This window comes from Scomber japonicus, chromosome 7, assembly GCF_027409825.1.
Source record: "Scomber japonicus isolate fScoJap1 chromosome 7, fScoJap1.pri, whole genome shotgun sequence".
Classification (NCBI taxonomy): domain Eukaryota; kingdom Metazoa; phylum Chordata; class Actinopteri; order Scombriformes; family Scombridae; genus Scomber; species Scomber japonicus.
In genome coordinates, this window is record NC_070584.1 from 31,127,677 (window position 1) to 31,151,668 (window position 23,992).

The 23,992-nt window shown below is 40.3% G+C and overlaps 3 protein-coding genes across 3 annotated transcripts; 2 read left to right on the plus strand and 1 right to left on the minus strand.

Annotated features, from left to right (window-relative positions):
* Window positions 1–436: 436 nt before the first annotated feature.
* serpinb1 (serpin peptidase inhibitor, clade B (ovalbumin), member 1) lies at window positions 437–7,623 on the plus strand. The gene is made up of 7 exons (XM_053321859.1): window positions 437–624; window positions 3,157–3,340; window positions 4,764–4,901; window positions 5,313–5,430; window positions 5,522–5,664; window positions 5,788–5,955; window positions 6,930–7,623. Exons 2-7 carry the CDS (start codon window positions 3,173–3,175, stop codon window positions 7,335–7,337), a joined length of 1,143 nt encoding a protein of 380 aa, XP_053177834.1. The 5' UTR covers window positions 437–624; window positions 3,157–3,172; the 3' UTR covers window positions 7,338–7,623.
* Window positions 7,624–9,326: 1,703 nt separating this feature from the next.
* Window positions 9,327–16,108, plus strand: LOC128361407 (GDP-L-fucose synthase-like). Its single transcript, XM_053321860.1, has 10 exons — window positions 9,327–9,367; window positions 10,691–10,848; window positions 10,941–11,055; window positions 11,578–11,706; window positions 11,807–11,880; window positions 12,076–12,209; window positions 13,048–13,179; window positions 13,272–13,351; window positions 13,507–13,606; window positions 15,121–16,108. The coding sequence occupies exons 2-10, from the start codon at window positions 10,691–10,693 to the stop codon at window positions 15,174–15,176; spliced, it is 978 nt and encodes a 325-aa protein (XP_053177835.1). The 5' UTR covers window positions 9,327–9,367; the 3' UTR covers window positions 15,177–16,108.
* Window positions 16,109–17,452: 1,344 nt separating this feature from the next.
* bmb (brambleberry) lies at window positions 17,453–23,818 on the minus strand. The gene is made up of 12 exons (XM_053323049.1): window positions 23,531–23,818; window positions 22,539–22,667; window positions 22,216–22,401; window positions 21,905–22,127; window positions 21,329–21,445; window positions 21,063–21,242; window positions 20,003–20,209; window positions 19,748–19,895; window positions 18,793–18,854; window positions 18,567–18,694; window positions 18,351–18,472; window positions 17,453–17,738 (listed from the first exon to the last, which is right to left on the minus strand). The coding sequence occupies exons 1-12, from the start codon at window positions 23,816–23,818 to the stop codon at window positions 17,609–17,611; spliced, it is 1,920 nt and encodes a 639-aa protein (XP_053179024.1). The 3' UTR covers window positions 17,453–17,608.
* Between the last annotated feature and the right edge of the window lie 174 nt (window positions 23,819–23,992).

Sequence of the window (23,992 nt, forward strand, 5' to 3'; positions counted from 1 at the left end):
TGCACACCTGGCAAAGACAGGGCATAATTTAGAGAGATAATATTATTTAAATAATAATAATAATAATGAAAAAAAAATATGAACATTATAATTAAATCAAATGATAGAATAATGTGTGTGTACAAATCGTACTATTCCTTAAAATAGTATAATTACACAGGCTTGGTTTAAAGGGTGGGGCTTTGCTGGAAAACTAAAAACCCTCCATCTCCACCCTTATTTCAACAAAATCTAATACTTTCATCATTATATTTTTGCAGCACCCCAGCTGTGTAAAGGTTATATAGAGGTTTTCACAGCGTTGTATTTGTTGAACATTGTCTTTCTCAGTATAATAGCATGTTTTGTCACTGCCCATTGACCTAATCGCCCAATCACGCGTCCACACACCCTCAAACACCCTGTCACTGTGTGTGAGTATAAATCAGCTGCTGTGCACTTCTCTATTTTTTTTTTTACCACAATCACAGCTCATACTCAGAAGGGGGCTTCACTGATACTCTTTTTTTTTTTGAGGATTTCCTTTGGACGATCGCTTGTTTTTCTGAGTTTCGATTTCATTGTTGAGTGCGTGCAAGCAGAGCAGAGCAGCGCGTGCGTCAGTCAGTGCGGGACAACGATCAGGTAAATATCGACGCGCACACACACGCACTATGTCATGCACATATGCATTAGGTTATACATGTTTCACAGCAGCTAGGATTGAAATGTTACATCCGTGATTTAGAGTTGGATGTTATTGTCAGGCGTGTTTGGATTCATTTCCGGGTTGACTGTCTTATTTTTATCTGAGCAACACTGAAACCTGATCAGAACAGCTGTGAAAGAAATGAAGTAGGCTACTAATACAGCAATGTAAACATACATTACAAGTTAAAGACATGCATGAAAAATCCTTAGTAATATATAAGTATAATGAGCTATTACAGTAGCTACAGTAATACTGCAGTATTATGAGTTTGATGTAAAGTACTACAGTAAACGTACACAAGTATATGAGTGATGTAGTATGCAGTATTACAGTAACAGTACTGCAGTATTATGAGTGATGTAGTATGCAGTATTACAGTCTATAAGTAAAAGTAGTGGGTTGGTCCCTCTGACTGATATATTATTATATATGACATCATTAGATTATTAATAGTGAAGCATCAGTGTTAGAGCAGCATGTTACTGTTGTAGCTGCTGGAGGTGGAGCTAGTTTATACTACTTTATATACAGTTAGCTAGTTTATACTACTTTATATACAGTTAGCTAGTTTATACTACTTTATATACAGTTAGCTAGTTTACACTACTTTATATACAGTTAGCTAGTTTATACTACTTTATATACAGTTAGCTAGTTTACACTACTTTATATACAGTTAGCTAGTTTACACTACTTTATATACAGTTAGCTAGTTTATACTACTTTATATACAGTTAGCTAGTTTACACTACTTTATATACAGTTAGCTAGTTTAGTCCAGTGGTTCCCAACCTAGGGGTGGGGCCTCCCCAAAAGGTCAGCAGATACATGTGACGGCTGGTGAGATGATTAATGGGAGAGGAAAGAAGAAAACATAAAGTTCTGATACACAAATGTGTTTTCAGTTTTTGGACTTTTTCTCTAATCTTTTGATTTTTGCTGAGATATTGGATCATTTGAACATTTATTGACATGAAAGCATGTGAGAAGTTTAGAGGGAAAAATCACTATTTGGTGGAGCTGTTAACAACTCATAGACATCTGAAATGTGACATTGACTACACATTGCTTTTTGTTGGACGCCCAAAGGCAAAAAGGTCAAAAACTACTGGTTTAAAGTCCAGATGTGAAACAGTGTGAAGTATTTCCGGGTCAGTCGGGACATCGCATTGGGAGGATTTTGATTTGAAGGTTGTAAAGTCAGTGTGTCGTAATGAATCTTTGCTCTGTGCCGCTAAAAGTTGAAGATTGATTGATGGCTGGACGTGGTTGATTTAAGCCCTATGTAAGCACACATTGTTTTACAGGTAGAACATTTTGATATGATTGACTTTTTATACAAGAATACACAAGAAAAGCTTTTTTTTTTTGGAGCTTCATAAATTGTGTTGGTGCATGGGCGGGTTATGTCTTTAATTGATAGCTGACAGTATAGATAGACAGGAAACATGGGGAGAGGGCAAAGGTGATGACATGCAACACAAGTCCAGAGCCAAAATCAAACAGCTTGTGAAGATCTAGATGAATTGATCAATGCCAGCACGTTTCAGTATCCAACAAAATCTACCTGCCAGCAACTGTAAAGCTCACAAAGTCTTGTTGGTTTCATGGTACACAAACTGAAGTTATAGTAACTATTATTGGATGGGTGCAGTGACTTCCGGGGGGGTCTCTGCTGCAACCTCTTCGTGACTGTGTCTAGTTAGTGTCACACATTATCACCTCGTAAAACCACAACCTGTTATTTTCACTCTGTGGTGTTTGTACAGAATCAACAAAGATGATGTATGACTTTGTACAGCTTAGAGGTGCTGAGGTGCAAAGACCTCAACTGGCAGAAAACCTTAAAAAAAGGGGGGTTGTGGGGGTGTTGTGAGGTAAAAGGGGTGAGGCGGGGAAGTATAGTGTGATTATAGAGTATGTTTAATGTACTGTGAGGTTTAAGGGTGTTAAAGGTATGAAATGTGAAAGTTGGTTTTATCATTTGTGTTTATGAGGAGTCAGATTTGCTGAATTTGCCGTTTGTTTCTTATAAATACATGTAGAATTAACCTTTGTGTCGTCCTCCCGGGTCAAATTGACCCCGTCTGTTTTGACTGTTCCTTCTTTCCCCCCTCCCTACTACCTTTCTTCCTCCCTCCTTTCCTTCCTTCCTTCATTCAGTCTGTCCTTCCTCCCTTCCTTCCTTCTTCCTCCCTTCCTTCCTTCCCTCTTTCCTTCCGTCTTTCCTCCCTCCCTCCTCCCTTCCTTCCTTCCTTCCCTCTTTCCTCCCTCCCTCCTTTCCTTCCTTCTTCCTCCCTTCCTTCCTCATTGCCTTCCTTCCTTCCCTCTTTCCTCCCTCCCTCCTTTCTTCCCTTCCTTCCTCCTTTCTCCCTTCCTTCCTCCTTTCCTTCCTCCTTTCCTTCCTTCCTTGACTTGAGGACAACAGGAGGGTTAAACACTAATTTGGCTTTTGCTCATTACAGGAAATCTTTACCAACCATGGCCGCCATCAGCAGCTCAAACACATGTTTTGCCTTGGAGCTGTATCGCACTCTGAGCCAATCAAAACCCAACGGGAACATCTTCATCTCGCCGCTGAGCATCAGCTCGGCTCTGGCAATGGTCTACCTGGGAGCTAAAGGAGAAACAGCTGCTCAGATGGCAAAGGTATGTAAGTCACACACCGCCTCTATCAGGTGATATGTTCTGTGTGGCTTTTAACCCACTAATAAAAAAGATAAACATTACGAAATGCAGTAGCCTGTCTCTATAAAACCCCTTGTAATTGTTCAAGTATAGTGCTCATGTTCTTTGCTATAGGTGGCTATAGACTACTGGTTTAGGTGTGTATATGAGCACACACAGACAGGCGTGCCTTGTCAGACTGGATGACTAAGTGTAATGTCACTTGTACTTTGACTCCAATAAATGCCTCTGAAACAAGGCATGTATTGTTCGCTAAAAAGCAGAAGTTTGTGAGAACTTGCACAGAGCTGCAGTTTCATTTCGATAAACCCAAATCCAGAGTTACTCCTTGTTCTTCTTTATTGTATTCAGATTACTTCCGTCTTTATTATCATGTTGTGCCAGCTTTAGCCTAATGGGAAATTTGAAGGGGTTGATGATGAATGTATTAATGAATGAAAAACATGACATTAAACAGGAATATAGAAATACACTCTGTGGTCAAACCATATGGGATTGTTGAACATCTCATTGTCAAAAAACATGGGCATTAATCTGCAGCACCTGCTCTTCTGGGAAGGCTTTCCACCAGTTTTTTAGAGCCTGGCTACGGGGATTTGCTCAAATCCAGACCGATGTTGGGTGACAAGGCCTGGCTCGCTGTCGGCATTCCAGTTCATCTCAATGGTGTTCAATTGGGTTTAGGTCAGGGCTCTTTGCAGACCAGTTAAGTTCTTCCACACCAGACTGGGGAAAACCATTTCTTTGTTGGCTTTGTGCAAGGGGGGGATGTTAATGGTTACCCAACTGTGGCCACAAAGTATGCTGTAACATTCTTTGTAACTAAAGAGACTCAGCCCAAATGTGAAAAGTGGCTCTACACCCAAATATACACAAGAGTTTGCAGACCAGATTGTGCACATACCTTTAGCCATATAAGGTGTGTAGAGGAGGCACATACATCAACGACAAGACAACCAGTAAACAAACTGAAGCCATGTGATACAAGTAAATACATGCCATGTGTAAAGCAGGTACATGTAAAGCACATACAGGAGCACATGGTCAATTAAAAAGCTGTTAAAGCACAATTAAAAGTGTTAAATTGGAAATTAAATTAAGGTAAAATGTAAAACAGGAGAATAAAAAGTTAGAGTGCAGTGTAAGAAAGAAATACACAGCATCGGGTTGTGACAACAGTATACATCACATATAATCTGCTTGTATCATAAACAAACTGGACAGATTAATTTAAAATATGCTGCCACTGTTTGTCCAATAACCAGATTCTTAAAGTTTCTTCCTTTTGGCTTCATTTTCACCACGTGCATGACCTTGGTTATCTGTTGTGGAGTAAATGTTTTGATCCCAGAGTAAAGTCTTCTGCTTAATATTTTCCACACAGGGCCTCTCGTTGAGCCCAGGCGAAGGCGTCCACGCAGACTTCCAGACACTCAACGCTGCCATCAACTCACCATCGGCATCGTACATCTTAAAACTAGCCAACCGTCTTTATGGAGAAAATACAGGCAACTTCCTCACAGTGAGTTATCAGTTGTTATGCATGATTTTACACTGATTGGATGAGCAATTGTTTTGGGGCGGCTGTGGCTCAGGAGGTATAGCGGTCGTCCTCCAAGTGGAAGATTGGTGGTTTGATTCCCGGCTCCTCCAGTCCACATGTCGATGTGTCATTGGGCAAGACACTTAACCCCAAATTGCTCCCGTTGCTGTGCCAATGGTGTATGAATGTGAATGAATGGTTAAATTCCCCCTGATGAGCAGGTTGGTACCCTGCGTGGTAGCCCCTGCCATCAGTGTATGAATGGGTGTGAATGGGTGAATGACATGTCATGTAAAGCGCTTTGAGTGGTCACAAAGACTAGAAAGGCTCTATATAAGTACAGTCCATTTTATAAGACAGAGTTGATAAGATTTTAACCGCTTTCCGCAGCAATTCCTCGACGCCACACAGAAGTACTACCAGGCAGACCTGAGGACTGTTGATTTCATTGGGGCTCCAGAGGCGTGCAGAGCGGAGATCAACACCTGGGTGGAGGAGCAGACAGAAAGTGAGAGTTTGATTCACTTTAAAAAAAAAAAACATCATTACAACAACCCAAAACTTGTTCACAATCATCATCTGTTTTTGTGTCCTTTCAGATAAGATTAAAGATCTTCTGAAGCCAGGAACGGTCAGCTCTATGACAAGGTTGGCTCTCGTCAATGCCATCTATTTCAAGGGAAACTGGAAGAACCGCTTTGATGCCGCACAGACCAAAGAGATGCCTTTTAAAGTCAACCAGGTGAAAACCAAGCCGAAATCTGCAGAGACATGAAGTTACAATACAGAAAAAACACAGTTTGAACCAACCAGATGTGGAGTTAAAAAAAACCCAATGCTCTGTGCTTCTTCTTATGTATGTCAGAATGAAACCAAGCCGGTCCAGATGATGTACCAGATGAAGAAGTTCCCCTTCAACTACATCCTTGAGCATAGTCTGCAGATCCTGGAGCTGCCGTACATGGAGGAGGAGCTCAGCATGTTCATCCTGCTGCCAGATGAGACCGATGACGGCTCTGACCCTCTGCTGACGGTACGCAACCTAAAAACAGCTGCATGAAGAGAGGATCCTGTTTCTGGCTTAATTTGGTTCATGTGGTAATGGAAGCTGTGCCGTAGGAGCTTTTGAATCGGCACAGCAAAGCATTCAACTGATTAAAAAAGGAGTAATACCTCTATATTAGTACAGAGACTAATCTAGATTTGATAAGTCGATCGACAATAGTTTCGATAATCAATTAGTTGTCATTCATCCAGCAAACAATTTACATTTCTCTCTTTCTCTAATGTAATCGACCCATGCCAAAGGGTTTGGCATACCCCCCTGATGTTCAAAAAAAAAATCACTTTGGAGCTAAAAATCACTCTCTTAATGTTGCCACATGCCTCGCCATCTATCCCAGACCCTAACCCTAACATTAACCCCAACCCAGACCCTAACCCCAGCCCCAGCCCCTAACTCTAATCCTAACCCTAACCCCAGCCCCAACCCAGACCCTAACCCCAGCCCCTAACTCTAACTCTAACCCTAACCCAGACCCTAACCCCCAAACCCCAAACCCCTTCTCTCTCTCTCTCTCTCTCTCTCTCTCTCTCTCTCTCTCTCCTTTTTTTAACAGGGCTGTAAACAGACTTCCACTGTCTATATATTTTCATTTTTTGACTATACAACAAAAAAAACAAGAAAAAAGAGCTATTTTATTCTCTTTTATTATATCGACTTAGCAAATTAATCAAACAAGTAATTGACAGACAATAGACAATGAAAATAATCAGTAGTTTTATCCTTGATCTGGATATATAAATGTTAAGGACTTGACATTTTTGTAATAGAAACCTAACAACCACAGGTATTAAAACATAATTTATGCAGAACAAAGTCAATGAAACAACACCAACTTAATCAGTGATTGTAGGATTCAGTAAGAACCTCTAAAATTAATGTTTGTAACCTTTTTCAAGTTGCCAATATGAGCTAGAAATGTAATAAAATGTGTTTTCTTCCAGCTGGAGAAGGAGTTAACGCAGGAGAAACTGGACGAATGGACCAACAGGGAAAACATGGACGTCCACTCAGAAGTCTTTGTTCATCTTCCCAAGTTCAAGCTGGAGGAAGACTACGAGCTGAACGAGCCTCTGGCTAAAATGGGCATCGCTGATGTGTTTTGCCCGGGAAAGGCCGACCTGACCGGCATGAACGGCGATGGAGGACTCTTCCTGTCTACTGTGGCTCACAAGGCCTTCGTGGAGGTGAACGAGGAAGGCACGGAGGCGGCTGCGGCCACGGCTGGCATGATAGCGTTATGTATGTTGAGGGAGGAACACTTCACAGCAGATCACCCCTTCCTCTTCTTCATCAGGCATAACAAGACCAAGTCCATACTCTTCTTTGGCAGGTTCTCCTCTCCTCAGTAGAAAGAACCAGCTCAAGAAGATTTTGGGCCAATTCAAATAAAATCAGCAAAATCCTTAATATGACGGCTTAATGCGTTTAGACTGTCGTTTGCTAATTGAAGAACTGCTATTTTTTTGTCTGCTTTTGCACTGAAATCATAGATATAACCATTCATACACTTATTGAAGAGTACTTTTGATTGCATTAATGTGTTAATATTAATGGGTTACTAGCTTGGTATTGATAATGAATTAATCTTCTGTAATCACTATTAATAGTATATTAATGTATTGTAAGTAAAACAAATAAAACAAATGGATTTTACTGTGAATCTGATGTTAAAATGGAAACAATCAGCTGGATTTTATGTTTTTATCAAAACAGTTTACATAAGAACAGTTTATCCATTATTTCAGATATTCACAATTAAGTTTGTAGATTATTAAGATGAACCAGGACATTGTTTTTTGTTTTTTTAAAATAAGTTGCTGTTGATCTCAGCAGATAAAACAACACATATCCGCAAGATTGGATAAGAAAATAAGTTTAATATTATTTTTTTTGTGTTTTTGTAATGTTATTTTTGATGATAAAAGTAACAGAGCATTGTAGGAATGTATTCATGAGGTATTTGTTGTACAGGAATTTTTTTCATTGCATAAGTCCTAAAGGGTGTGCAAAGACTATTTAGAAACAGGGTTACTGTAACCCTGTGGGAGTCAACCAAAACTAACACAGACAGCATTCCATCTAAAATAAATGACAGGACAGAGCTGAAAACACAAACTTCAGTAATGGCAACCGAGAGCGGGCCAAGCATAAACAGAGGTAGTTTTGCACATCCTGTTTTGCCCATCCTGTTAACTCTTATTGACCCTGGTGTGATATCTGCTCCAAGTTTGGTGAAAAGTGAAAGCATGAGATTCTGTGTCTGCATCTTTCCTTTTATCCACTGGAGGGCGCTAAAGGGACTAACAGTACTGTCATACAAAATCTAAAGTAGTGCAGAATAGTCACAATCTATTAAAAAAGGTGATAATTGAATTAGTTCATACCTGAATTTGGACCAAATAAAAAAGATCAAGCTATTTCTAAGGTTTTTTTTTTTTTTTTAAGTTTAAATATTAAGTACAGTTTCAAACCAATTCTTAAGTCCCCCTCCACTCATAAAATGTGTTTTTCTTCTAGTTCCTACGGTGTGATGTTTGAGCTCCACTGGGCAGAGTTTCACACTAGAGGGCAGTTCACACAATGATCTGCTGGAAGTGGAAAGTGTCTCTGTGCTCACTGAAAACCAGATTTTAAGGGTCAGACCTATGAGCAGGGTCATCACAGCTAGCTTTAGAAACCAATCCAAGTCTGATGTGGAAAATTAAAGCCTCCAGTGCACAAACACTGAGAAACGATGTTGCGGTAAAACCATATCAGACACATAAAGTTGAGTAGTTAATTATACATCTTATAGCATATCTGTGGAGGATCTTTACTTTTCAGGAATGACCTCAGTGTTTTGCCCTGAGTTATGTATCAGACAAAAATCCACACATAACATCTTTAGAATTGTAAAAGAAGAATAAAAAGATAAAACATAAATTGTGCTTTACAGTGTTTCACATGAAAGTTACAGTTTTTGTTCCTCTTCTGGTATTTTTGCATCAGTCAGAGGGACCAAAGGAGACTATTCTTATTTTTAACATTATTATTGCTATTACTATCACTATTATTATTGCATGTCCACATGTCACAGGGAGATTGCAGCAGCACCAATTTCAACCCTTCAGTGTTATTCTTTTTTATCCTGCAATGTGCTTCACAAAAAAATCGTAAATTTGCGATTTTATAATGTCAGAGAATGTCAGAGGGTTTTTTTTTTATCTCAATTTGCGATTTTAATCTTAGAAATTCCGATTTTTTTTCTCGAAATATTATTTAGAAAATATTAAATACGTTTTATTTTGAAGGTAGAAACGGAAATGGACTTTCATGAATTAACTAACTTGACGACCGGTCGGCTAAACTCTTTCCTGTCGTGCTTGGTTACAACTAACAGGTAAGACTACTTTACTTGTCATATTAGCACAGAGTTTTTGACTATAGCAGAGTAATGCTAAGCGCTTATATACCTCATATATTATTCACACAAAGCTACTGGTCTTTAGCTTTTAGCCACATCACCAAACAGGAGGCTGAAACGGATGAATGTGACGACGAGTAGGCTGCAAAGAAATACAAAATAAAGACTTTTATTTTTTTAATCTAAGGTTTCAGCCGTCTCCATGGTAACCAGACGCTATCCTCCAGTCGGCTTGTGTAATTACATAATTACATCATCCAATTAAATAAGGACCTTGCATTTGTTATTTAAAGTTACAGACCAAAAATATCAAACCAGGAAGTTCAGTGGTAAAAACTACAATCAAAATGGCGAAAAGACTAGCCAATCACATTGCACGACAGAATGTGACGTGGTCTCTATAGGTTGCTATGGTATCCGCGACATGACAAAATACTTCAGGTTAAAAATAGATTTTAAAGAAGAGACATTTATGTGAGTTGTAGAGTTTGGTATGAATGTTAAGACCTATTGTACATTTATTTTGGTATTCAGTACATTTGTGAAGAATATTTTGGCAAAACCTTTGTATTTTTATTGTTTTAAATGTTGATGAAAGTTTTATGTTACTTTGGAAGAATGTATTGTTTGGTTTCGTGGAAAATAACACACAGAAAAATTCTCATTTGTACATGATAGATACTATTATTATTATTAGTAGTAGTAGTATTATTACAATGGCCAAAGTCCATATACATAAATTTACAGGTCAGAAACCAGGTTGTATTGCGTCTAGCAGTGAGATCAAACAATACATTAATTCACTTCAATCCTCTCTAAAACCAAAGGCAATTAAAACTGTAACACATTGTGCTATGTTAAAAATCTTTATATAGATAACCCTGAGTGTTCACTTGTAGTTATAATATATATATATATATATATATATATATATATATATATATATATATAAATATAAATATATTTTTTACACGTACATTTACTTTTCTTTGTATTTTGTAAGTTGTGTACACATAAACAGTTTTTTTTCCTTTTTTTTGCTTAAAATAAAGAAGAGTTGCTCGACATAAGTGACATATTTTCAAGGGAAAAAAAGTGACACATAGGATTTTTCTTTCACCTTGTACACCTGGATACTTTTGTTATGTTGCAGACTCTGTCATATTTTGTTCATTGTCATATTAAATTCATTTGACAGATGTCGCCATGGAGATTGTAGTTTTCACTTAACTTCCGTGTGCTATAAGATCGAACAATGATTTATCTCGTCTCTTTTTCTCTGTCTGTGTGTTTGTCCAGATGAACTGTCAGGAGGATCACACCGGCCCGATGAGGGTGCTGGTGACAGGAGGGTCCGGCCTGGTTGGGAGGGCCATACAGCATGTGGTCAAAGAGGAAGGAGGAGGCAAGGAGGGCGAAGAGTGGATATTCCTTTCGTCCAAAGATGCCAACCTCATGTGAGCCTCCATGTTCAGCAGCTAACAGACTTTTTGGTACTTTAAACACTCTCTGCACTCTAACCGTATGTGTTTGTGTGGCCTCTCTTCAGGAATATGGAGGAGACGCGGGCGGTGTTTAAGAAACATCGACCCACTCATGTCATCCACCTGGCTGCTATGGTCGGAGGGCTTTTCAAGAACATGAAGTTTAACCTGGACTTTTGGGTATAAAGGAAGCTGCACGTCCAATATTTGAAAAAGTTGTTTTTAGTGGATGGACAGAAATGTAATCGTCAACTTTTTTCTTTCCTTTTATTCATTTTTTTTTTTTTTTTGACGGCAGATTGCAAAACATACATCAAACAAATAGTATAATCTTCTTCTGCCATCCATACATTTTCAAGATTTATGAACTTTATACAGTGTGGGAGAGATTAAGTGTGTGGTTAATAATAGATTGAGTCATTTTTAAAGGAACAATGCCAAACATTTACTGGTTTCAGCCTCTCAGTAAACTTAGATTTTAGACTGTAGATTGGACAAAATGAGACATTTGATGACATAATCTTGGGCTCTAAGAAATTATTAGAGGCATTTTTCACTTTAATCAATAATGAAAATAATTGTTACTTTCAGCCTTACTGGACAGTAGACTTTGTTTGATAACAGGATCTTTATTAAGTTTTCTGACAATGATTTTCAGATTGTGTGACTGTGAGATACTGATGATGTGTCTCTCCCCTTCAGAGGAACAACATCTACATCAATGACAACGTGCTGCAGGCGTCACATGAAGTCGGCGTGGTCAAGGTTGTTTCCTGTCTATCCACCTGCATCTTTCCAGATAAAACCACCTATCCCATCGATGAGACGATGGTAAGAGGCGTTTCTCTGTGTGTGTGTGTGTGTGCTGCATATTCTGGTCTGTATCATGTTTGAAAGCAGTGACTGACCTTTCTTTACCTCTCTGCACCAGATCCATAACGGACCACCTCATGAGTCAAACTTCGGCTACGCCTATGCAAAGAGAATGATTGACGTTCACAACAGGTTTGTAATCAGAAAACACTTATTGTAATTCAACTTTTAGGTTTATGGTTTGAATCTTTGTTTGCTTTTGTTTGTCTATTAGGTGAATATGTGGAAAAGTGTGTTATTTGAATGTAGCTTGTTTTAAAACCAAGCCAAACTTACTCACTCTTATGCTTTAGACTAGTCCTAATAAAGTGTGTTAATGTTACACAGGGCGTATTTCCAGCAGCACGGACGCTGCTACACAGCTGTTATCCCCACTAATGTGTTTGGTCCCCATGACAACTTCAGCATCGAGGACGGTCACGTGCTGCCAGGCCTCATCCACAAAGCTTACACTGCTCAAAGTAAGTCACATTTTAACACACAAGCACTTTCTCTCCTACTGTGATATATAAATAAAAGGTTTTGGTTGATACCACAGACTGTATAAAAGAAATGGACGTAACATCCATGACGTCACCCATTGGTTTGTGGACTGCTGCTCGGAAGCCAATAGTTTCGAATCTAGGCAGCGCCATCTTGAAAATTTCAGATGCATGCTGGGAAAAATAAAACCACGGATTCTACTTATATGGGCATGAGGCGGGGCCATGGGCGGAGCGGGGAGGTTGCTATGGTTGCGAGGGCTGGATCTCGAGGACATTGGGCAATCAACTTGTCAATCAGGACGTAGCCACGCCCTAATGCATACCCTGCTTTATCGTCAAATATAAAATCAGGGAGGCCAAAATGTCCCAAATGAACATCATACTGCATTGAAGAAGGCTTTAAACTAGCGATTGAGACCATAAACACATTTTGAAAATGTTTACTGAGGTTAGAAATCAAGTGAGAAGTTGGTGAATTCTCCATTGACTTGTATAGAGACGGAAGTCCTTTTGACACCAAAACGGTCGCCCCCTGGTGGCCTTTTGATAGAATGCAGTTCTAAGTTACTTTCGCGTTGGCTTCATTTCAGAGGACCAGAACTCCCCGCCTGGTCATACTGAGGCTGTAAATACACATAACTTTCATACACCAATATTCTTATATAAGGCTTTCACAAATTTTGGTTTGAATCTTCTCGATGGTTTCTCTAAAAGCAAGCACACTTCAAAAAATATAAAAAAGAAAGGATACATGGATTCATTTAAACAAAAAAAACCTCTTGTGTGTGTATGTGCATGTTTCTTTGTCGGTCAGAGGAGGGGAAACCTTTGGTGGTCTGGGGCTCCGGTACTCCCAGAAGACAGTTCATTTACTCTTTGGACCTGGCTCGTCTCTTCCTGTGGGTCCTGAGGGAGTATCCAGAGGTTGATCCGATCATCCTCTCTGGTCAGTCCTCACACACATCATGTATTATTAGTAAAAACTGATATTTGTTGCAAAGTAAAGTCTAATTATTGTGTTGTGTCTGTCGGTTCCAGTCGGAGAGGAAGATGAAGTGTCCATCAAAGAAGCAGCAGAAGCCGTTGTAGAAGGACTGGGCTTTAAAGGAGAAGTGGTGGTATCCTTTTATTAACGGAGGTCATCACAGCTGTTCACTCTGTCACATTATATTATCCTTCGTGTCGTCCTCCCGGGTCAAATTGACCCTGTCTGTTTTGACTAATATTGTCGTCTGATCAGTTGTATGTGATTTCCTTGACCTTCACGCTGTAGTATGATACCAGTAAAGCAGACGGCCAGTTCAAGAAGACGGCCAGTAATGCAAAGCTGCACCAGTATCTACCAGACTTCACCTTCACACCGTTTAAACAAGGTAGGACTCACTTATTGAGCTAGTTAAGTGTGTGTATGTGTCTTTATGTGTGTAATAATTGTGTTCAGTTACATTTTATCATTTTATCTTATTCAAATCCAGTATATTATCCACTTATCAATCAGTATCTGGTTTATCTTTCAACATTTTCAAGTAACTAAAGTCTATAACAACTAAAATTTAACAGGTGTCACCGGAGAAATCAGCTCTTTCATTTCTCTAAAAAACAGTCACAACTCTTTGAAACAACCAAAAAATACACTCTGGTGTTAGAGAGTGATCTTGTCACTTACAAACATACAATAATTTACCAGAGAATAGCCAAACATTTGATTTTTAGCAGTTCAGAATTAATGTTAATTAGCTACAAGCTGAACTAATCTGTTGTTGGTGATATTTATCATTTTAACCAGTCTGCTTAAAATGAGAAGCTACATGTATGTTCTCCTACTGCTCTAATGAAAAAGTGCGTGGAAATATTAAAGGTTTATGTAGTAGTAGTAGCTTTATTGTCATTATATTGAGATAACACTCCCTGAGGCATAAGAATATTTAAGTAAAATAAAAACAATTTAAGAGATGAATAAAGGGTAGATAAAGGGATAACCTATAAGAGCAATAAAGCGTGAAATATGCAACATAAAAAGGTATAAACAGTAGAAATGCTTGAGTTGAGTGTGTGTGTGTGTGTGTGTGTGTGTGTGTGTGTGTGTGTGTGTGTGTGTGTGTGTGTGTGTGTGTGTGTGTGTGTGTGTGTGTGTGTGTGTGTGTGTGAGTAGGATGAGAGGTTCAAGCCATGTTTATTAGTTCAACAGTTTGGGGGAAGAAGCTGTTGGAGCCATAATATAATTTTTTGTTTCTTCTTTTATTTTTGTTTCTTTATTATACTGAGGACCATATGTGTGTATATGACGTTTTTGGAAATGCATAGGTAACCCCAGGTAATGAGCACGGTGTGTGAAGGGGAGGGCAAACAGTTTTTGACCGTGTCAGTGTGGCAGCATGACGTCTCTTTTCCTTGTTGAATGAATGACTGTGACGAAGGAAACTGATCAATGGAAAACTTACCTGTGATGTCATATGGACTCAAAAGTTATACCTGTGTTCAGGTGAGAAAAATAATTGAATGAAAATAAATGGGTCACCGCACTCAAAGATAGACACCGTATTGGACATGGTTATTTATTGTTGCCCACCTGAACAAGTTCTCCCCGTTCACCCCTCAGAGGTCAAATGTAATCTAGATTGAAAGACTCTACAAAGCTGTTTTTCAGTCTTGTAGTGTGTGACTGAACTGTCCTGTATAGTTGGAAGGGTTGGTATCCAGGATGATGTTTTAAAGGTCCTGCCCTGACAGCGAGCTTTGTAAATATCCCCGGTTACAGGAAGCCAGGTCCCAGTGAGGTATCGTGCCGACTTCAGACGTCATCAGTGTCACATTTCATAATGGCTGTCATCAATCTGTCTTCACTCATTCTTCTTCTTCTTCTTCTTCTTCTTCTGCTCCCTTACAGCTTTGAAGGAAACCTGCAATTGGTTTGTCGCCAACTACGACACGGCTCGCAAGTGAAAACTCAAAACCCAAAAAACAAGCGGGAACAAAGTCTGTCGACACAAACGACCCGTTGTGTTGACAGAGGAGAAGAAAAGAGAGAGTTGGCAGAAATGGATACAGCAGCAGGAGGAGGAGGAGGAGGAGGAAGAAGAAGAAGAAGAAGAAAAGGTGGCAGGAGGTCTAAACTGAATGAAGTCTGTCAGCATGAGTCTATCCGTCACTCCCGTCTGTGCACTCAGTGAGCTGGACTGAATATCTCACTTATATGAATCATGTTGTAGACTTTTCTCTTTGGGTACAATACTATTAATAACTGTTAGTATTGTTTTCTACCACCTGTATGTAGGATTTTCAAATTTTTATTCACTATGGTAGTGTTGATCATTTTGGTTGTTAACTGACTGCTTCAATCTGGGAATACAAGGTCTGGTATATTTCTTTTTTTTTAGTGATATTCTGTGTAGTATTGATTATTTACAGCTGCTCATAATTTCATTACTGGGTTATCTTCCATTCTTTTTAAAGGTTTGGAGAAAAACTAGCACGAATATAATTGCAGTAGAGAATCAGTGAGATGAAACGAGTGCACGTAAATTAAGATAAATAACATAAAGAACCATTTAGTTTATTTCAGGAGGGGCGTCCCACCAACCACTCCAAGCCAAATGCTGAGTATAGTTCATTATATAGACATCACAGCCTTATTAAAATCCAAATGGTTTGTTTAAAGGCAGCTTCTGAATATGGGTTGTGTGTATTTCTCCATGGGATTTGAGCGTTTTGCTACTTTCACAGTATTTATAAAAAAGCTAGACCTAAAACAGAAATAAAAATCTCCCTTTTGACAATGTGGGACCTTTTTTAAATAACCTGGCGTAGATTCATTTAATTTAATAAACAAGTTACTTTTTTTTACTGAAATTTATCGGCATATAAATAAATGTTTCCTACCTTTTAATATGTTAAACTAATCTTTTCAGGCTTATGTGACATGCTGAGGTTTCTGATTACATGAAGATATTTTAGGCTTTCATTATCACCACATATAATAAAGTTTATTTATGTAGCACTTAATAAAACAAGCAATTAACAAAGAACAGACAGAGGATAGAATATAATGCCAAATAAATACACACACACATATACACCAGTAAACACAAATATAAGTCTTATCATAAAAGTGACCTTTCTTAACTTAGAGGATATTGAATATGAAAGTCTGATTCTCGGACATGTAATTCTACAACCAGTGGTACCCTGATAATAAAAGCTTGTTCTCCTTTAATCCTTAAAAGCTTGAGTTAGGAGCAGGTTAGATGTTCCTGCCCGAGGATCTCAAACTGCATGCTGGTTAATAAAAGGAAGAGTATTTCTGAGATGTAGTTTTGGGGCCAGAGTTAAATGCTTTAACCCTCCTGTTGTCCTCGGGTCAAGGAAGGACAGGAGGAAGGGAGGAAATAAGGAAGGAAGGAAGGAAAAGAGTATGGAGGGATGGAAGAAAAGAGGAAGGAAGGAGTAAGGAGGGATGGAGGACAAGAGGAAGGAGAGAAGGAAGGAATGAATGAGGAAGGGAGGAAAAGAGGAAGGAAGGAGAGAAGGAAAGAGGAAGGAAGGAGGGATGGAGGAAAAGAGGAAGGAGGGAAGGAGAGAAGGAAAGGAGGAATGAATGAATGAATGAGGAAGGGAGGAAAAGAGGAAGGAAAGGAGTAAGGAGGGATGGAGGACAAGAGGAAGGAAAGGAGGAAGGAATGAATGAGGAAGGGAGGAAAAGAGGAAGGAAGGAGAGATGGAGGAAAATAGGAAGGAGGGAAGGAAAGAATGAATGAGGAAGGGAGGAAAAGAGGAAGGAAGGAAAGGAGTAAGGAGGGATGGAGGAAAAGGAAGGAGTGAAGGAAAGGAGGAAGGAAGGAGCAAAGAAAGAGGGAAGGAGGGGAAGAACGAAAGAAGAATTAAAGAAAGAGGGAGGGAAGAAGGAACAGTCAAAAGAGAGTTAAACATATTGAGGAAAAACCAACTGGCAGCCAATGTGAGATATTAAAAGAGTAGCAGTGGTAATAAGCCGTCTTTTCTAGGTCTGTAAATCTAGCTGCTGCCTTTTGGACAATTTGGAGTCTAAAATGTATTTCTGATTCATGATGTCACTTAAAAGGCCACTACATTAATCTAATCTAACAACCAATTTTAAGGATTCCTGCTAGTTTTCTGTTTAAATACACAAACAAACAGATTCACGGATAAAGAAATAATTTATTAACATAAAAATTAACAGTTAAAATGTCATTAAAAAATATATAAAACCATTTAAAAACCATGCTTATTGTAGTGCATCTCTTAGCAAACTCATCTTCAAGCAGAGAAAGCAGAACTGACAATAACGACACAATAACAGCAAACAGTAAAACCTCAGCCAAAGAAAGTTTGAGCTAATAGAGGAGAAGTTTTGCATTTCAGGAGTGAACGTAAGACGCGTGGCCCCCCTCGTGGACTCGGCAGTACTCTTGTCCCGGTACGGCTCTCTTCTTACAAGCCTTCCCCGTCTTGGTGATGCCGTTGCAAAGCTGACGACCCGACAGAGAGCTGTGAAGAAGCAGTAAAACCAAGAAAGAAAGTTATGAAATGCTTCACGTGTTTAAAAGCACTTTGGTGTAGATTAATGGCGCTTTTCCACTACACAGTTCCAGCACTTCTCGGCTCGACCTTTTCCATTACAAAAAGGTACCTACTCAACGTGGGCGGGGTCGTCATAGCAACGGCTCCGCGATACTGCCGTGACTTTGTTTTATACGCGACACAAACACATAAACAATGGAGGACATGGAGGCGATGGTGTACTTGCTGCTGTATGTGGCTTTCTGTCACACACAAAGCAAGAGAAGAGAAACGTATGGCTGTAACACTGTTGCCGGTATTTAAAAATGGCTGGGTTTGATTCTTGTGTGGGACGGCTCATGACTCTTCCAGTGACAACTCTTCTGACCAATCAGTGGCCGGCAGTCTGTTGACGTCACATTTAGTATCGGCTCGGCTCGCTTGGAACCTCAGCAGAGCAGGTACTAAAAAAGTACCAGGTACCAGGTACTGTCCCTAGTGGAAACGCAAAAAAAACCTGAGTCGAGTCGAGTCGTGCTGGAACTGTGTAGTGGAAAAGCGCCAATAGTGTTCAAAGGGCCATAAGTGTAAAACACAGACCTGTTGCTGATCAGTGACGGAGTCGGACTTGCACTTCTTGAGTCATTCCCGAAATCATGCGAGTCGTTCACTGTATCAAAAACAAATCCCAGGTTCCTCGAAGGTATATCATCAATTAGACCCTAAAAAATGAGAATAGAAGCTCATTATCAGTTATTAAGTGCTTAAAAAAGAGCTTTAGTTATATCTTTAGTGACATTTACTCGATGTGCTCACCGCTGACAGAACTGCATGTGGTCGAAATCTGGGAGTGGACTGATTCGGTGTACCAATGATAGGAATAAACCTGGACTCTGGTATTGGTTTCCTGTGAGAGGGAGACACGACTGCGATGCCAACATCACCTGTATACAAGAAAAATGAGAACATGAATGACTGAATTTAGTAAAAAACGAAAGTATAACTTCACTATTTCATTGTAATGATAATATATAATTCACACCTGATAGGAAGCTGTCCTGATTCAACACGTCGTCTTTCTCAATGAAGTCGTCCTTTTCTTCTCTGAGGACAAAACAGAATGAAGACAAATTATATTTTAAAAAAGTGACTAAAAAGCATTTTAGAGACTCCATGCTTCCCTGTAAAGCTGTATAACTGTTTTAATAGCAAGTTTTCAGAAGTTTTTGATGTGGATCTGCATTAAAATACACAACCAAGGGCCAATTATAAGGATTATTTATGAGGAAAATAGTAAAATAAAAAGTATGTCTGATCCCAAGTTTCAACCATAGACTGTATAAAAGAAATGGACGTAACATCCGTGACGTCACCCATTGGTTTGTGGACTGCTGCTCGGAAGCCAATAGTTTCGAATCTGGGCAGCGCCATCTTGAAAATTTCAGGTGCATGCTGGGAAAAATAAAAACATGGATTCTTCTTATATGGGCATGAGGCGGGGCCATTGACGGAGCAATGAGGTTGCTATGGTTGCGAGGGCTGGATTTCAAGGACATTGGTCAATCAACCTGTCAATCACGACATAGCCACGCCCTAATGCATACCCTGCTTTATCGTCACATATAAAATCAGGGAGGCCAAAATGTCCCAAATGAACATCATACTGCATTGAAGAAGGCTTTAAACTAGTGATTGAGACCATAAACACATTTTGAAAACGTTTACTGAGGTTAGAAATCAAGTGAGAAGTTGGTGAATTCTCCATTGACTTGTATAGAGACGGCAAAACGGTCGCCCCCTGGTGGCCTTTTGATAGAATGCAGTTCTAAGTTACTTTCGCATTGGCTTCATTTCAGAGGACCAGAACTCCCCGCCTGGTTTTCAACAAAATTAAGTTTCTTGGCACCAAATTTTCTGCCACATCAACTATTGAAATTCTTTGATCCTGTTTAAGTGTCTGCAGCATCTTCTGTACATGACAACATCTGCAGACTCACTTCTGTGGAGTCGACGATGGCGGATATGTTGGGCTGGATGAAACCGGCTTCTGTGGCTCCACAATTTCACAGGAGGGCAGTAACAGCGGGGCCATCGGCTTCCCTCTGATCTGGAAGGTGGCCAACACCTGATTCATAAACCAGTGAGCTGTGGACATCATGAGGGGGAGAAAAAAAAAAAAAAAAAGAACAAAACCATGAGAGCTGATCATATGAGACATTGTATTTGTCTTATAAGCAGTTTCAGGTCTGTACCCAGAGACAGAGTGAGGAGCAGCAGGCTGAGGCTGGTGAGATCTAGCGCCGGCTGCTGGTTGATTTCAGCTACTGCGTTCAGAGGCACGGTGAGCAGCAGCATCGCACGAGAGAAACCAGGACACCGCAGGAACGTCAGCAGGACGGCACACACTACGAAATAACCAGTATGTGCAATACACGACCACATGGCTGTCAGGCTCAAACCTGTAATCAACAAAAAAGCACAAAGAGAAACTTGTTAAGTGAGGCTGAAACATGAGGTTTATGGTTTTCTGGTAGATTCACGAGGATGATATTATCTGATCATCATAACATCGAGAACTGATCAACTTTCATCTCATTTAGAAGATGAGACTCTTGTTAATGTTTTTTTTTTTTTTTTTAAACCACATCACACTGAACTTATGTTTAATTAAGTTCTTTCCACAGTTTTAAAAGGGTTACATTTTTTGCACAAGCACAATTTGTAGCTCATACATTTATTTTTTTTTAACTTCTCAAAAGCTTCTAATTTTTAAATTTAATATGTAGATGTGTATTTGTAGCTTATACATTTTTTTCAAAACTTCAAGACTCAAAAAAAGTAAAAAAAAAAAAAAACCTTCCCGTCATCCTCCCAGGTCAAATTGACCCCGTCTGTTTTGACTGTTCCTTCCTTCCTCCCTCCCTCCCTTTCCTCCCCCCTCCCTTTCCTCCCCCTCCCTCTCTTCCTTTCTCCCTCCCTCCTTTCCTCTGTCCTTCCTTCTTTCCTTTCCTCCCTCCATTTTCCTCACTTTTTCTTTCCTCCCCCTACCTTCCTTTCTCCCTCCCTCTCTCCCTCCCTCCTACCTTCATTCCTCCCTTCCTCCTTCTCCCTTGACTCGAGGACAACAGGAGGGTTAAACAGCAATCTGATTCATCAACATCAGATAATCAGACTTATCTCACATTTTATGGTTAAAAAAAGACAAAGAAATTGTCAATTTAAAAAAAATGTAATATATAGATATGCATGTAATTATTTTGAAGGAGAAACATCATGGTATAAATATATGAATAAACTTTGTGTAAGTCTGACCTGCCCAGCCAAGGTAACCCTGGATCACGTGGAGTCTGTCCTCTATCCGGTTCTGCATGTTATCGATGTAATGCAGCATGACTCCCAGCGTGCTGTTCATACGCTCCAGTTTGTTCATCAGGTCGGTGTAGTACTGGGAGGTCTGGTCCTGGTACTGCAGAAACTCTGACATACTGTGGTCTGATAACGCACAGGAGAAAGATGATGAGCTACACATGTAATAATGGTTTGATGAGTTTTAAATCATGATATTATTTCTCATTTACCGATTTTTTGGTAGATGTCCTGAGCTTGGTGTCGGACGTCTGCGAGGTCTTTAACGATCGCTTTGTGGTTGTCCTGAACCTCCAAACCCTGCACCTGCAGATTGTCACTGACATTCTCTGAAGAAGGAAAAACAAGAAGTGATCAATATTTCACACTTAATGGACTGTAGAAACATTTAAAGTCTTTCCAATAATTTATCAGAACTCATATTTCCTCATGTAAACACCTCCATAAAAAGAAGTTAAGTTTTTGAGTTTGTTGTGGTCATAAACGTTTGACTCCGTGCTGCCCCCTGGTGGATGTATTGGTTAACATCCATGCCAATGTAAAAGGACGCATGGAAGTATGTGAGCAGTTACGGTAACATCATTTGAAGAGGACGGATACATTTTCGTACGTACGTTGAGCATAAATGGGCCTTAAGAGTCATCTCACTCTCTCTCTGTTGGCTTTCTAATGAATGCAACAACAGCTTTAAACATGCACAAAGGCAAGATGCAGATGTTTTATGTCAACTAACACCAAAATGGAGCAAAAGGCTGAATCTTTTTAACAAGGTGCAAGAAAGCTCTCACCCATTCTCCTTGTGATGCCGTGAATGAGCTGGGCTACCAACTCCTGTCCCGAGGCGATGAGAGCTTTCTCCTGTCCCAGACGCTCCAGGTTATCCTTCAGTGAACTCTCCATGTGCTCCTGGCCCTCGTGCAGCTTCCCCTGCTGGGCCTGCAGGGCGCTATGGCCCTGAAGCACCTTATCCAGCGAGGCCGCGGTCATTTCCCTCAGCTCCAACTGGCCCTCCTGTTATTAAAATAATGCAGTCAAAGCAAAATCTGAGCCTGGTTTAAAAATCACATATTGTGCACATGAAAAAGGAAAATGCAACTACCTTCAGCTCTTTCATTGAATCGAGCTGGCTGGTCGCCGTGGAGATGAGAGCATTGACGGTGTGCTCGGCCCTGCGTCTGAAGAGCTGCTGGCGAGTGGCGTAGCACACGGAGCGTGCTCTGTTGCTCACTATGTGGTATGCATTCCACGTGTCTGAATCCATGTCCGCCGTGCACTCTTTTAAACTCTGAAACATCAAAATGAGGCAAAAAAAAAAAAGCTCCATGAAAGGCTAAAATCCCACATTATTTAAAAAAAGCAATTATTGTGATCTACTTTTCTTATCAGTCTCCTTTTATTATCCCCCCGTCCCCCAAGCTTTACCATTTCCTCCGTGCAGGGGTACGTCCTGCGCCCCTCGATCTCTGCCTGGCAGTTAAACAGAACAACTCCGAGCTTGGCGAGCTGCTCCTCTGAGAGGCTTTCACAGCTCGCCTTCAGTCTGGCAACCACCTACGAAACGAGCACAATGCTTTATTCAGACGTGATTGAAAAACCAGTGAAAGTGTACAACTACTGCTGCTGCTGCTACTATGACCCGACAAGTGAGGACAACTGCTGCAGATAAAAGCTGTGAGGAATGCTACAGGGTCCGATTTGATAGAAAAACTGTACAGCAGCATCTCTAAATCTGTTTGGGATTGTAACTGCAGATGTTTAGCCCCAAAAAAACTCATGAAAGGTCTCAAGTTATGTTGTGATTTGAGGTTTGAGGCTGTTGCAAACAATTTATATACACTTGTGACCTTAACCTTCGTGTTGTCCTCCCGGGTCAAATTGACCCCGTCTGTTTTGATTGTTCCTTCGGTCTTCCCTTCCCTCCTTTCCTTTCCTTCCTTCCTCCTACCCTTTCCTCCCTTCCTTCCTTTCTCTCTCTGTTTCCCTTCCTTCCTTCCTCTCTCTGTGTTTCCCTTCCTTCCTTCCTCCCTCCCTTCCTTCCTTCCTCTCTCTGTTTCACTTCCTTCCTTCCTCATTTCCTTCCTTCCTCCCTCCCTTCCTGACCTTCCTTCCTTCTTACCTTTCCTTCCTCCCTCCCTTCCTCTTTACTTTCCTCCCTTCCTCCCTCATTTCCTTCCTTCCTTCCTTTCCCTCTCCCTCCTTCCTTTCCCTCTCCCTCCTTTCCTAACCTTCCTCATTTCCTTTCCTCCCTTCCTCCCCCTCCTTCCTTCCTTCTTTCCTGACCGTCCTTCCTCCCTCCCTTCTTTCCTCCCTCCCTCCCTTCCTCCCTCCCGTCAAGGACAACAGGAGGGTTAAGTGAAGTTCTGAGTTCAACAGTGAGAAACCCTAAATGTAAAGCTAATTTAAAGTCTATTTACCCCATGATGACAGCTGTCTAAAGGACTGAGCTGCAGCTGTTTTGCCTCAGCTAAAAACTTCTCATCAGCCGTGGTTATTTCAAACTGAGCATCCTTAGAGAGAACTCCTGGAGATACAGGAGCTGCTGCAGGTGAAGGAGGTGCTGCTTTAGGAGGATCGTTAGTCTGCTTCAGCCACTCAAACAACCCGCTGACTGCAGGGAACTGGCAAACAAGAAGGAGCAGGATCAACAGGAAATACAGGTGGTGGTGGTGGTGGTGGTGGTGGTGGAGCAGGAGGCGGCCCATGTCTGGAAAAGAGCACAAAAAATTCACATCCTGTTAGAGCCACAACTAATCAGTTTGTCAATTAGTGAAAAACAGAAAGTTAATCTACAGCTATTTTGATCATTGATTAACCATTTATCATTTTTAAAGCAAAAATGCAACACATTTGATGGTTCAAGCTACTCAAATGTGACA